Consider the following 14,689-nt stretch of genomic DNA (forward strand, 5'->3'; position numbering starts at 1 on the left):
CACCCAAAAGAAAAGGACGAGTATAGTTTTTATTGTTCCTATTTACGGACAAATTGGTTTGACCATCTATACTCGGTCAATAGATCTTGACAGTAGAAAAAGGCGGCAAATTTGAAAAATGTAGACGCGAAAGGATTTCGTCCCATAGTAAATTTTAATATCGCGCCTTTTTTTACAGACAAGATTTGGGTGACCAGCTATATATAATAATTTATAGTGGGGAATAAATTAAAAAGTGAGATTGTGACAAGGACAAACAATAATAGCGCTTTCGCTGCTACTCCTACTGAAAGATACGTAAGACTATCTCGTTCTGTCAGTTATGCTCACCACTCATGCTCAATCCAATTTAATACTATACTTGGTCAACCAGATCTTGACAGTAGAAAAAATCGGCAAATTTAAAAAATGTAGGCGCGAAGGGATGTCGTCCCATAGAAAATTTGAATTTCGCGCCTTTTTTTTCTGACAAGATTTGGTTGACCATAGATTCATGTAGATCTAGTATATTTTCAGATTGCGCGTGCCCGTGAGGTACAGAGCATGCGACAAAATTAAAAACACGTTTTAACATTCCTGAGAACATACCAAAAGCAACCTACGTAATTTGGTTAGGTTATATTTGTTACCCCACCATAAACCCATAGATATAATATTCCTAAAGATGGAGTCTAAGCAAGCTGTCACTGTCGCGAGACATCTCTTTCTCACTCTCACTTATGGGTTAGGCGCATCGCGACCTTGGTGCGGTGCGGTGCGGTAGTGTGTTATGGCTATTAAGGATGCAGCGATGAGTGAAAGCGAGAAAGAGATCATGCTGATCGGACCAAAGTTGCGTCCAGTACGCCCGTCTGTTAAAGCTTCTAGAGTCTGTGCGGAAAGAGCCGTGGAATGTATGGGGGTCAATACATTCTACGACTCTTCTCTTTCCGAACAGACTCTACAGAAGTTGAGCCCCCTCCAGCTATGCGCGTAAATCGCGGCGCGACTTCGCAGAGCGAACATATCGCGACGTTGAATTATGACTCCACACTCGCACACTTCACGGTGAATTCGCAGTTTGGTTCGCGCCAAGATGGCGGAAAAGCATCAGCTGATCGAGTTTAACTGTCATTTATCTACGGGATCATAAAGTTAGACCAAGAAAAGTCTGCAGTGATTTTGATAGCCCCCGCAGTGCAAGTGTTATTTACACGTCATAAATCAATTCTTGCAATCAAAATCCAGGGTCACGTAAGCAGGTCGTCAAGTTTTCAACAATATCGGGCAGAGTACTTATATAAATAACACGAAGCACACGGTTAGGATATTAGAAACCGACTAAAGCCTGATTTAGGGTCGCTAAATGATAAAATAATGTGCCCCACTACTCATGCACACGGATCTTGCACACCGCTCTTCTCATAAACCTATTGTATTTACCTATGCAAAAAAATAGTGGTCAGGTCGCAAATCCTTATCAGTGTTTTTATTGTCACTATGCGTCGGAATCACATCAGAAGTGCTAATTTCACAGTAGGTATCGTTATTTTAAAGATAAGAAAAAATAACAATGCTTGTAGCCGCACCTTTGTAAATTATTACATTTACCACCGCAAGCTAATAATTTAAATAAAACAATATAAAAATATGTAACCACGTTTCATTTTTAACACCACACTAAGTATCAAAATAATATCAGTGCCGTATCGCTTCGGGGCGGTCTATGGTCCTACACTACCAAAACGTAATATCTAGAATATCAGTGACATTAAATTTGAACCTTAATACTATGACGATACCGGTTGTTTTTCAATATGAATGTTGTGCTGGCACGTGCTAACGCTCGAGCTAGCGGCTTTGCGATAATTTTGGCGTGGGCTATCAAAATCGCTGCAGACTTTTCTCGGTCTGACTTTACTTGCTGTGGCTATTTTTCCATTTTGTTTTGTTGTAAAACCGTAAATTATAGATGCTTTATATAATATAATTAATATTAATCTTGCAACTGATGAGCCAAAATAGTGAGTAATGTGGAGTCTTGCTAGTTCGCGCTTCGCGCCTCCTTTGACGCGGGCCGAAAAACCGACAAAAAATGGGGAACAAAGCGCGAAGGCGTGAACAATCTGCGAAATCGACGCCACACTCGCGTTCGCGGCTTCGCACCGCGATTCGCGCACGAGTGTGGAGGGCCCTTTGATTTGTCATATGATTTTATACTCTGTGAAGCAATTTCCGTCAGTAGAAAAGAGCAGCAAATTTAAAAATGTAAGCGCAAAGGGTTTTTTTTTTTTTTTTTTTAATCTTTATTTATTTATAGAGGGTTTTTACAAATGCCACCCTCATAGTGGCTCTCTAAAAAAACTACAACAATCTAACTTTCACTATTTCTAATTTGTAAGATGGCCTTGACCATATTATAAAGAAGCCCAGCCTCTTCGGAGGCTGGACATGCCAGGATGCTATTGACTCTGCCGAGGTCATAGCACCTGACATTGAGCAAACGACGCTGTGCAGCACCTCGGCGACATTCCATTAAAATATGAAACACATCTTCAACTACTCCGCATAAGTTACATTTAGGCGAGTCAACTTTACGCATCATAAACGCGAAACTATTTAAAGGAATGTGGCCAGATCGCAATCTAAGAGCAACAATTAAATCTTGCCTGTTCATCCTACAGAAAGAGAACCATGGAGCACGAGGAAGTGTGGGTTGGATCGTTTTATACCATATACCCTTTGTGCGAGATCTTTCATCAAAATATTCAGACCACATGTCAAAGCACATATTTTTGACCTTGTACAGAACATCGGAGAACCAAGGGGTATTATGGCATTTAACACCCATTTCGGCTGCTTCCCTAGCCAACCGATCCACCACCTCGTTCCCCACAACACCACAGTGGGACGGGATCCACTGAAAAATAACTTTCTTTTTGGCAGCGCATAGTTTAAGTACTAGACGAATTATAGTGTAAGCCACTGGAATGCCCCTAAAGACGTAAGTACAACGGTTCAAATGTTGAAGTGTGCATTTAGAATCCGTTAAAATTACAAACATATTGTGACTATTGATGCTGTCAATATATGAAAGTGACTCTGCAATTGCAATCATTTCAATAGCCATTAGGGGAGATAGGGGAGCATTGGGCAGTCGGGAGGTTCGGGCACCACCTTGTAAGTCGGGTCGTATGAAAGGTACTTAATTTTGTATACTGTGGTAGTTTAGCTTACTAACTGGCAACACCGCTCAGGCTAATGTCATCTGCCATTTTGATTAGTTGTCAGTGTCACATGGTGTCGACCGTTTCGTGCGTGCAATAGTAAATATTTTGATGTGATTTCGAAGGAAATAACAACGTGATCTGCGTAAAGCCGTAAGTTTCTGTATTGTCATCTAGTTATGTGTTTACGAAAGTTAATATTAACGTATAAATTAAGGTAAAACATTAGACTACAAAAAACATATTTGAATTTATTTGTGAAATGAAGGGGTGGGGAGCATTGAACACTAATTTTAAAGGGAGGTTTGGGCATGCCCAATGCTCCCGCCACGCCAAAAGAACAAAGAAAAAGAAGACAAAAAAAATAAAAATACAGGGAAGAAAGCAATACCTAAACTTGATAAATCTTTAACATCGAAACAGAAGAAATAAAGGAAAATAAGCAGTGACGAGGAAATAGAAAATGAATGTTTGGAGGAAGAAAATTCGTTTGATGAAGATGATGTGGTTGTATTAGATAGAAATTTTAAGGTCAAAGATTATGTGCTAGTGAAATTTGACACTAAGAAAACTGTCTATCACTATGTTGGCCAAATTGAAGAAGTTCGTCACTCGATGGCAAGTTGGCAACTATTAAATTTATGCGTATGAGTAAGATACGTAATACATTTATGTATCCAGAGATTGAAGATATATCAAGTGTCCCATTGAAAGACATCAAAACTAAATTGCCAAACCCAAAGATATGGGTCAAGCGTGGCAGCTCTAAGTATACTTTTGATAAGCCCATCTGGGTTATACCGTATCTTAGATAAATTTTATTACTGAAGTAAGAATACTGAGTATTGAGTACTAAATCTATAGTATTTTTTTGTTTTGAGTACTTATAGTTTAAAACAGTTGATTGTTTGTTGATTTTATTGCAAGTTTTTATGATTATATTATTTAATATTCAAGTAATTTACCAGTAAGTGGCCTATTTAATACAGTGCCCAAACCTCCCATTGAGGTGTCCAAACCTCCCGACCATTGGGAGGTTTGGGCACTTTTGACAGTATTCAGAAAATCTCTTGCAATTTTGAGACTGATTATAATTGTATAAGTGTTCTTCGTTATAATTGAAGCCAAATATATGTGCTACTAATATAAGGAGTAAAAAGTTGATTTTGTTAAAAAATTGCATTTTTATTAAGGCTTAAGTAAAAAAGTGCCCAATGCTCCCCTATCTCCCCTATCGAAATATTGTCCATAATGTGTAGTTTAATTACTTCACCGGTTTGCCAATCTAGGAATGCTGCCCCACTACCAATATCTGTTTTAGATCCATCTGTAAATATCTTATAATAGTCATGATAGGTGTCTGTAAGCATTGAATTGCATATACTTCGTAACTGAGATCCGTCGTACTTACGTTTAGCTTTATCGATTTTCTCCACATTTAATACTAGATGAGTACTTAAATCTATATTAGTAACCCAGGTATCGAGTGAAAACATTTCTAGCTGGTTACTACAGTATACCGGGGTGTCCTTAAACTCATTAAATACAAGTCCAATTAACGGTTTTGTTTTGTTACGCCAGTAAAGGTTATCAAAAGAGTTTTTTAAATCCGACAGAAGACCAGGTAGGGAATTTGTACTTTGAGATTTAGATTTTAACAACATTTTCCCTGCAAGATACTGTCTCCGAATTGCTAACGGAGGTACGGTCAGTTCTGATTCCATGACATGGATAGGTGTACTTTTTATAAACCCTCCAATTATTCGTAAGCAAGTGTTTTGAAGTGTGTCTAACCTAGCTAAATTAGTTTTAGCGCTATTCCCGTATAAAAAACTAGCATAATCGAGCCTACTTCTTATCATTGCAATGTACAGTCGTCTTAAGTGGACTTGGTGCACTCCCCACCCCGCTCCCGCCAAAACTTTAAATATATTTATAAATTTAGTAACTTTAATTTTGATTTCATTTATGTGTTTCCCCCATCGCAGGCCTCGGTCAAGCCAAAGGCCCAAGTATTTAACGGTATCCACAACTTCAAGTGCTTTGTTGTTAATTTTAATAGAAATGTTATCTTTTTTAAATCCCCTTTTAAACAGACAAATTTTACTTTTACTCTGAGAAATCTCTAGACCTATGTCTAAAAATAAGGTATGTATTTTATCTAAAGCCTGCTGGATTTTTACTTCTCCCTCAGCAGGGTTTTTACAATGGCAATATAAAACGTAATCATCAGCATATTGAGAAATGAATATCTCCTTCTCAAGGGTTTTACAGATCTTCATAGTGGCTATGTTAAAAAGTAACGGGGATAGCGGGTCCCCCTGGGCTAAACCGCGACCAGTCGATCTTTCTATAACTAGATCATCTAATTGAATTTTGAGGACCCTATGCTTCAAAAAATTCCAAAGGTAGTTGCAAACTCTACGTCCTACTTTTAGTGAGTCCAGGGTAGAGATTAGCACAGTATTATCAATATTATTGTAAGCACTGTCAATATCTAAAAAGCAGCCTAAAGTTGATAAACCTTTTGAGAAGCCAATTTGAATCCTAGTAACCAGGATGCTCAAATTATCTAAACATGATTTACATTTCCTAAACCCCAAAGTATTTTCAGAGAACACCTTATTACGTTCTAGAAGCCACTCGATTCTATGGTTGATAATTGCGTGGAAGATTTTGCATACACACGACATTAAAGAAATAGGTCGTAATGATGATACTTGGCTTGGATCTCTGCCCGGTTTTGGGATAGGGATAATACCAATATCTTTCCACTGACTAGGGACAAATCCGTTTACGAAAAAGTTATTGTATAGGCGCAACAGTATCTTTTTGCCATTTTCTGGAAGATGTCTAATCATCGAGTATGAAATGTCATCGCACCCAGGGGAGGTATCCTTAAGTTTAATACACTTATTTAACTCCTGAATAGAGATATCAATGTCAATGGGAGACTCATGATCCAAAAGCAAGGGCGAAGGTGGGACAGCGTAATCTGGAGACAGCGAACATAGTAGTTCTTCAGCTAGTACTGGATTAATGTACTGTCTAGGGGTTCTGTAGCCCTTCATCCAGGCCATTTTCCTCCACATCTCACTCGAAGTAGTACTTGCATCGACTGAAGAGCATAGATCTTGCCAACTCTTTCGTATAGCTCCACACAGATCATTATGGGCCTTAGAAGTTTGGTCCTGTAAAATATCTAGGTTTCCTGGAGTAGGATTCCTACGAAACATGGTTAACGCCAACCTGCGTTTGGCTATAGCTTCCGATAGCTTTTGGTTCCAATAGGGTTTAGGCTTAAAAGCTGACTTTATATTATTATTAAATGTATGATAAGGGACATATATATCTGCTACTTGATTAATGAGGTGAATAAATTGATTATAATTTTCTTGATGGTCGCTACAGAATGTAAAATTTTCAAAATGATCTTGTAAATCTTCTGTATATTTTTGCCAATTAGCCTTTTTGAAATTTCTTTTTTTAACAGGGATGTTGAAATTGCATTGATATTTAGTTGAAAGTTTTATAAAAAAGTGATCACTACCTAATGTTTCATTAACTATTGACCAATTAAGGTCTAGAGCTATATCTGTGCTGGCCATACTAATATCGGGAGAGGATTTTTGTAATACGCCGTCAGAAAGCCTCATCCAAGTGGTGTCTCCGTTGTTGAGTGTTAACAAGTCACTGTCCAAAATAGAATTATAAATTTGATTACCTCTTGGATCCGTCTTACACGACCAACTAGAGTGATGCCCATTAAAGTCGCCAAGGACTAAGGTTTTCGGCTCACAATGACCTAAGACTTCGTCCCAATCCGTTTGACTTGTATTTATTTTACTAGGACAATAAATTGCAACAATGTTTTCAATAACTCGGCATCCTAAAAGCTTAACCTTCAGAAATTCAATACCTGTGTTACTAATGACAACATTGGATATTAGAGATTGAATAGAGTTATGTACGAGAATCATTACACCCCCGTAACCATCAAGTCTATCCTTTCTGTAAACCTGATAACCATTAACTCTAACGCTATAATCTTTTGACAACCATGTTTCGCTTACCACAGCAATATGAACTTTTTGTAATCTTAACAATTCTTGAAACGATTTAAGCTTGCCTAACAGACTCTGGGCATTCCATTGAATAATATTTAAACTAATGGATTTACTAGAGCTAGCCATAATTAACAAACTGCAAAAAACCTTTAACTATACTTGAGTCTGAAAAGAATCCTGCCGCTAGAATCACCATCCATTCCACACACAATTTAATTACGCCTTGAATTTTGTCTTGGATACTTATACTATTTAGAAAAATCACCTCCTTAACCCGTCTTAACAGCTCATTAAAAGTCGTTTTCCGATTGTTCTCGTTCTCGTGTGATCCATTGTCCGTGTCACTTTGAGCGTTAATTCCTGTATTCCGTTCTATCTTCGGTGAGTCAACAGCGGGTTTCTTCCTTTTCTCGTTTTTGGTTTGAGTTTTAATTTTTTGTTCCGACGATCTAAGCTTGGAAGTACCAGGTATTGGGTCTTGAACTTTGTGATTCAGAATTGGATTAGCTCTTCTTTCTGAAAGAACATTACTGTACGATGCAACATATGGCGATTTATCAGAGATTGGTGGAGGGCTAATCTTTAATGGAGGGAATGAGTGAGAATTCATGCACGGTTTTTCTTCCTGTAGTGGTCTTGGTATAGGGGACGCGTAAAGGGTCAGTGCCTTTCTGTAAGTACAGTTGAATTCTGACATCAACTCCCTTAGTTTCCTTTCTTTCTGGAATACAGGGCAGATCTTCGCCATCGAAATATGGTTACCACGACAGTTAACGCATTCAAAGGTAGTAGTTACACAGTTAGGGTGATCGCCTCCACATTTAGGGCACATAAATATTTTTGAAGTACAATTTCTAATGCTATGACCAATTTTCCAACATTTGAAACATTGTGTGACAGGGTGAACGTAGGGTTCTACTTTTAATCGTAAGTCATCAACGAAGACGTAAGGTGGCAGTTTCGAGCACTTGAAAGATAGCCGTGCCACCTCACTAGGGCACCAATGACCATCGGCTTTATCACGGCGGTTTAATCTTTTGGCTGCAATTACTTTCTCAGAGCAATTCACTAACTTTAGAATATCTTCCTCGGCAAGATCAATATCAACATTTCTTATGATGCCATAACTCAGTCCAGTCTCCATTGGCTTGTGTAAAACCCAACCTTGTTTAATAATGTTTTCACATTGAAAAATTTTGTCCATATTTTCCTTGTCACTAAACTCCAGCCGAACTTTAAAAGGGTTTAAATATTTTATAGCACAGATACCTTTTATGTTGTTTTCCTTTAAAAAACGAGCCATGGCAAACTGTTTCGGAAGTTGTTCTTTATTCGAGATATACACTTGAAGGTAAACTTTGTCGATGTCATCTGGAGGTACTGGGGTATTTCTCTCCTTTTTCCTTTTCGTTTCCACTGTATTCCACTCTCTCATTCCATCTTCACTTTCCTTTTCTTCTTCTCTATGTCTTTTCGTAGTTTGTCTGCCCACATCCATCAAATTTTCATCATCCTCGCTTTTGTTATACTCGTAGTAGGAATCATCATCAGAATCGGTCGGTAGTTTAATCTCCTGTCCCTGAACCATCCTTTTAACTTTGAGGCTATACGACGAATTAGACTTTGTATTTGGGAATTGATCTGGCAAAATATAACTAGACGATATTTGGCCGAGGGCCAACTCAGAATCCTGAGAGTCAGGCTCTGGTAGACTATAAAATGGGTTGTTAAGGATAATTCCTGTCTCCTTGTTAGTTCCAGCAATATTGCCAACTGTTTTAGACTGCGGGGGATTTGATCGAGAGCATGACCTGGACCTAGACAACACTTTTACCTTCTGATCGCTAATGGGTATACGGGATTTAGACTTGGGGTCTATATCTTGCCTACGACTGCGGGCTGAGATGTCGCGGCAGTTGTCGTTTCTGACAGTTACAAATGCAGCGGGAGACGGCGGGGACTGAATTGAAGGGCCTGATGACCCTCCAGGATCGCCGAGGGAATCATTCTCCATTTCTAAAATTATAGGTTCAGTAAGAGTACCTACACTAAAAGGAGAATAGATCTAGGCACACTAATTGCTAATCTGATAAAATAAATAAATTTTTAATATTCGCGCTTGACACTGTTGAAGTGACGTCCCCAAAGACTTATCATTCAACAGAAAATTTGAATTTCGCACCTTTTTCTACTGACAAACTGGTTTGACCGGCTATAGTTAACACAACTACACAGAATACTAATCGCAAAAACAGTATTGAATTACATGCGTCTGGGTGGAATAAGTATAGCTGGGCAAGCTGATCTTGTCAGTAGAAAAAGGCGGCAAATTTGAAAAATGTAGGCACGAAGGGATATCGTCCCATAGAAAATTAGAATTTCACGTTGAGATTTGAAGGGAAGGATATAGAATATCTTTTACCTTATAAATCATCCTTTAAGGGTGTGATAAGGAGGAGTGGGAGTTTGTATATGGGGAATCAATAACCGCTGAACCGATTTAGATGAAACTTGGTATGGAGATGCATCGTTTGGGTTGTGGGAAGGGTATAATTAATCATTTTTATCCCCGAAATCAAGGGTTGGAAGTTTCCTAAAAAAGGACTAAAATAATTGTATATTATTTAAATAATAATTAAGTAGATTGATGAAAACGCAGATTAGATAAAAAATAAGCTGCCCAAATTACTTAATGCTATGTAGCCATAAGTATATGGCGGATATATTATTCAACTCTATTGACAGCTATTAAAGTTCAAATTTAAACAAATATTTTTTATTACATGCATTAAGGGATTAATGCTATTTACAATCGGAAAAGGGAAATTAATAACAAACTTTAAATAAAATACTTTATTAATAAACATTTGTAAAAATAAGAAGTACATAATATTATGTAGGTATGTATATGTATTGTACATGGCTGTCTGTAGCCACAGCCTTGGGGATTTGGGCTTACACAGTCCACCCACACTCACTGTAGAGTGAAGCAACAAAATTAAAAAGAGCCTACTACTTGTGTAATATTGTCAGATCGTGTAGCGCGAACGCTTCTGTGCAAAGTAATACTGAACAATCGCGGCTTAACCTTTTGGACGCCAATGACCGATATATCCGCAGCTGGAGTAAAACTTTGATTTAAGTTAGGTATAAAAGTCTAACAATACTAACGATATTATTCGTTGATATGTTGATATCTTCATTCACATCATTGACATAGACTTAAGTATTCAAATTTTATTACATTTCTATTAAAAATTAGTCAATCAACCAGTCTAAACCAGTAGAAGGGTGATGAACACTTTATAAAGCTCTTTTTTACAGTTCAACTTTAAACTCGGATCTCGAATCGATAGCTTTCGTAATTTAACTTGTATTAGGTAGTTAATACATTAATAATTTAATACAGATTAAACACAAAAGCAAGGATTCCATGTTATAGGAATACATCAATATCTATCTTACTGGGTTTATACATATACATATTAAGATTAAGTAGTACTTAATGTACTCATCAATAAAATATATATGTAACATTGAAATTAGATACTTAGTATACATAAAAGGATGAAAATATGTTATGGCTAGAACTTACTTATAATTTACCTTAATTATAGATCGATACTAAATATAGACCTTGTGATATCTATAGGCAGCTTAAATTAGTAATGACTGATATGAACACATAACCGGAATTACTATTCATGGGTCACAAAATATAATAGTAAATTATAACTACTTATTTGTGATACAACCATTAATAAATATAAATTTAAAAAGATAAAATGGTTAGAGTTTTATGTTTGAGATTAAGTTACTCTATGTATATTGTTGTTGAAATTGAAACACGGAAGACAGTAAATTTTATGTTATATTATTACGAATTACGAACAATGGATTGAAATTTTTCGATGAACATTTAGATGACAACATACAGACTTACATACTCGTATAACATTTCGACACATTTTATTCAGGATGAGACACATTGTACAAAAATTGTTGAAGTGTGTAAATTCATATAATTACATGTCAATATATTTTTAAAAACGACATTCATGAGCCGATGTAGCTGCTTCCTCTCATAAGTTTTGTAGTACCATGAGTGAAATTTACTTTGACACTAAACCACAGATCACCTCAACTACTAGACGGAGTACATAAGACAAATCAGGTCACTACGCTACGCTTAGTCACTCTAGTACAAATTTTGGGATTTTGTATGGGACTGCTTATTATTTGCGCCCACAAATCCGACAAGTATTTAAAAAATCCGAATTAAAATGTAGCTTTGGGGGTATAAAATGGTGTAAAATACAACTTGGTTGTCCTGCTCAAATCTTAGCATTTTACATGTAATATTGCACCTATTTGTGGTGACCTCATGCTCTTTGTAAACGCTTAATGATGCGGTGTCTGTGTAGTCGGTGCCCTAAACTTAGATGCAAAATAATTGACAATAATCCGAGCTTCTCACATATTACATTAACATAAGGGAAGGTTATTTGGCATTTTATATGAAATTAGCAGCATTAATTCATATAATATTATTAATCTGCATATTAGAAAAATCGATTTTTGTAGGCCAATAAGCCCTAACTGGTATAAATTTATTTTTAAAGTAGTATAAGCTTTAAACATGCTAAAAATCTGTCCTTATAAATACATCTCTGGCAAAATTAAATGCGGAGATTTTTGGATTCAGATCATTGTTAATTTTGTTTGTATTAAGATGATTTTTCCTACTACTAAGTATTATTTACACGACTAATAACACTGAGTAGATCCTTATCGTTGATAACGTCCAAGGTTGGCCCCACAGTTGGGGCATTTGTGGTCTATCACCATGCAACTATCTATGCAGCAAGGGATGAGGCAGCAACCGCAGAAACATCTGAATAAAAATAATAAAAACATGTACTTGTATCTCTTCTTTTGTATCACATTCTGTTTATTTCTATTAAAAGACGTAAGAAAGGATGAGCTAGTATAAACTCATTTCATAAATTAAGTGGTTAGAGTGTTAACTGCCGGGCAATGGCCTTTCCCATTCTTCCATGTATCTTGATCTTGAGTAGTCTCCTAATATAGGTTTTTTTTTATAAATGGGACTATGATTGCTATAGTTGTTGCCTTTGCCCAGCAGTGGGACACTCTAGGCTCAATTAAATAAAAATTAATATAAAAATAACTTACCCCAGCAAAAATATAATCGCACCAGATATGTATGCTAGCAGGCCTGGTTTCGTTTTGGTGGCAGTGTCTATTTCAGCATGGCAGCTTGGGCAGATCATGTGGGTAGGCTGTGGTCCAACTGGTACAACTGTAGTTACAATTTGAGGCCCGCCAGCTGAAAAAAAAAAACCTTTGGATGTAGCTATAATATGTAACTAAGATACAAATTGAAATCAGAAAGAAAAAAAATCTAAGTTGATCCTTCCTGAAAAACTGTGATGGTATGAAGAAGATACATAAACATACCTTTAAGAGATCAGTCAACCTATTCTATGGAACACTGATTCCACATACATTCAAATAAAATAGGATATGATCAGTTTTCCAGAAGATTTTCTTGGAAGAACTGATTCTGTTAAAGCCTTAGTCAGCCTGTAGCAGATGTTATCAAGCATGACTTCATTGCATTCTTAAACTAAAGTTGAATCAATTAAAATTACTAATTAGTAAAATTAACACAGGTTATTTCTACCACCATAAGATTGTGTCAAGGACAATGGAATAGTGTTCAATTCAAGTGCTATAATTTAATATGCACACAACTTAACTTGTCCGATCCCGCAACCCGAAAACTAATTTTGTCGTTGTCTCCCAGTATGGCTCACATTTGAGCCGTGGGAGTTGAAATTTTGAATATCGTGGGAAATCTAGAAAATTAATTTACGGCTCCTATTTGAGCCCTTGGGATATGACAGGTTAATAATAGGCCCTGGTAAATTAAAAATACAATCAGAATCAGATTGTTGTTTCCACCTTATTAAGCTTCTTTATGCATATTTTGTTGTAAATTTGCTATGATTTATAAATTTCAAACATACCAGACACAACAACAACAACATTGTTTTATCAGAGATAATGATTTACACATATTCAAATGATGTTCTATGCTGTTGAATGTCCTTGCTTTGGTAACAGTAGAATTGTTACAAGGCCACTGTTATGAAAATACTCAACAGGATGTGAATATTAATTTTAGAAATGTTAGGTACTTATTGACAAAATGTTTACTTACTGGGAGGATAATGAGGAGTGTAGGGGCTGGATGGTCCGACTCCCCCGACCGCCTGCGCGTAGCTCGGCGGCGCCGCTGGCGGAGGTTGCACTTGCACGTGATAACCATTGCCCCATCCGTATGGGGGAGGATTACCACTTTTCTCCATGCTATCAACAATTACAATTATAACTGACAAGTGAACACAATACTCTTAAAAGCCACAGTGTGCGCTGTAATCAATATCACAAATACGATGATGCAATACAAACTTGAAAGTTATTTTTAGGTATGATTCCTACCGAACCATTAAACATAAAGCAGATGCTCTAAGGAACGTGCTTCAGATATATAATATTTACTTGAGCATTAGAGATGAAAAATCGTTTTAAAGTAGATTATGCACTCACTTATAATTCCTTTTTTAAATACAATTATATTTAATGTTAATCAAAACAAAGGATGCTGATGCTGAGATTGATTGATTACAAACTACAAAGTAAAGTTTGCGCAGGTGAAAACGGGGTACAAACAAATTTTAATTTTTTAGCTATTCTATGGCATGGGAAGCATCATGAACCTAGTGTTAAACTGGATTGGGCATGAGTGGTGGGGATAACTGACAGAACGGGATAGTCTTATGTATCTTTCAGTAGGAGTAGCAGCGAAAGCGCTATTATTGTTTGTCCTTGTCACAGTCTCACATTTTTTTTTATTCCCCACCATAAATTAGTATGGATTATGGTGGACAACAAATAAATTCGACTAATCATAGCGTCGCATTGCGTATGTTTTGTCCCTCACGGAGGCACGCGTAGACCACTTCTATAGGATCCTACCTTCTATGGGAAGCATGGTCGAACGTCGTATTCGTATGAATAATTCCAAACCTACCAACATTCGTTCATAAAACGTCGCTGTCATGTTGGTAATCCTGTTTTTATATTCGTTTACCCATAAACAGGAAAATTAATACGATATGATATAATTCTCTACTCTTTGTCAATGCTACCAAAATAAAATTTCCAGAAGAGAAATAAAGTAGTATCAATATGTTGGATGAGGTTGAGTTGAGGTTTTTATTTTGACATGTATGTAGTTTAGTGCAAAGAGTAAAGTAAGTATATAGGTAAAGAGAGCCCTCTTGAAGCATTTTATGGAAACTCATTTGAAAGAGCCATCTCTGATTC

The 14,689-nt window shown here is 36.7% G+C and overlaps 1 protein-coding gene across 2 annotated transcripts; it reads right to left on the bottom strand.

The window, feature by feature from the left end:
- Nucleotides 1-11,609: 11,609 nt before the first annotated feature.
- On the bottom strand, nt 11,610-14,039 carry LOC134661773 (LITAF domain-containing protein). 2 transcript variants are annotated; one of them, XM_063517959.1, is made up of 4 exons: nt 13,910-14,039; nt 13,521-13,669; nt 12,470-12,623; nt 11,610-12,167 (listed from the first exon to the last, which is right to left on the bottom strand). In XM_063517959.1, the coding sequence occupies exons 2-4, from the start codon at nt 13,666-13,668 to the stop codon at nt 12,062-12,064; spliced, it is 408 nt and encodes a 135-aa protein (XP_063374029.1). In that variant the 5' UTR covers nt 13,669; nt 13,910-14,039; the 3' UTR covers nt 11,610-12,061. The 2 variants fall into 2 exon arrangements, with proteins under 2 accessions (XP_063374029.1, XP_063374028.1); XM_063517958.1 differs by lacking the exon at nt 13,910-14,039 and adding an exon at nt 13,862-13,884.
- Between the last annotated feature and the right edge of the window lie 650 nt (nt 14,040-14,689).

The sequence above is a fragment of the Cydia amplana genome, chromosome Z, assembly GCF_948474715.1.
Source record: "Cydia amplana chromosome Z, ilCydAmpl1.1, whole genome shotgun sequence".
Lineage (NCBI taxonomy): Eukaryota > Metazoa > Arthropoda > Insecta > Lepidoptera > Tortricidae > Cydia > Cydia amplana.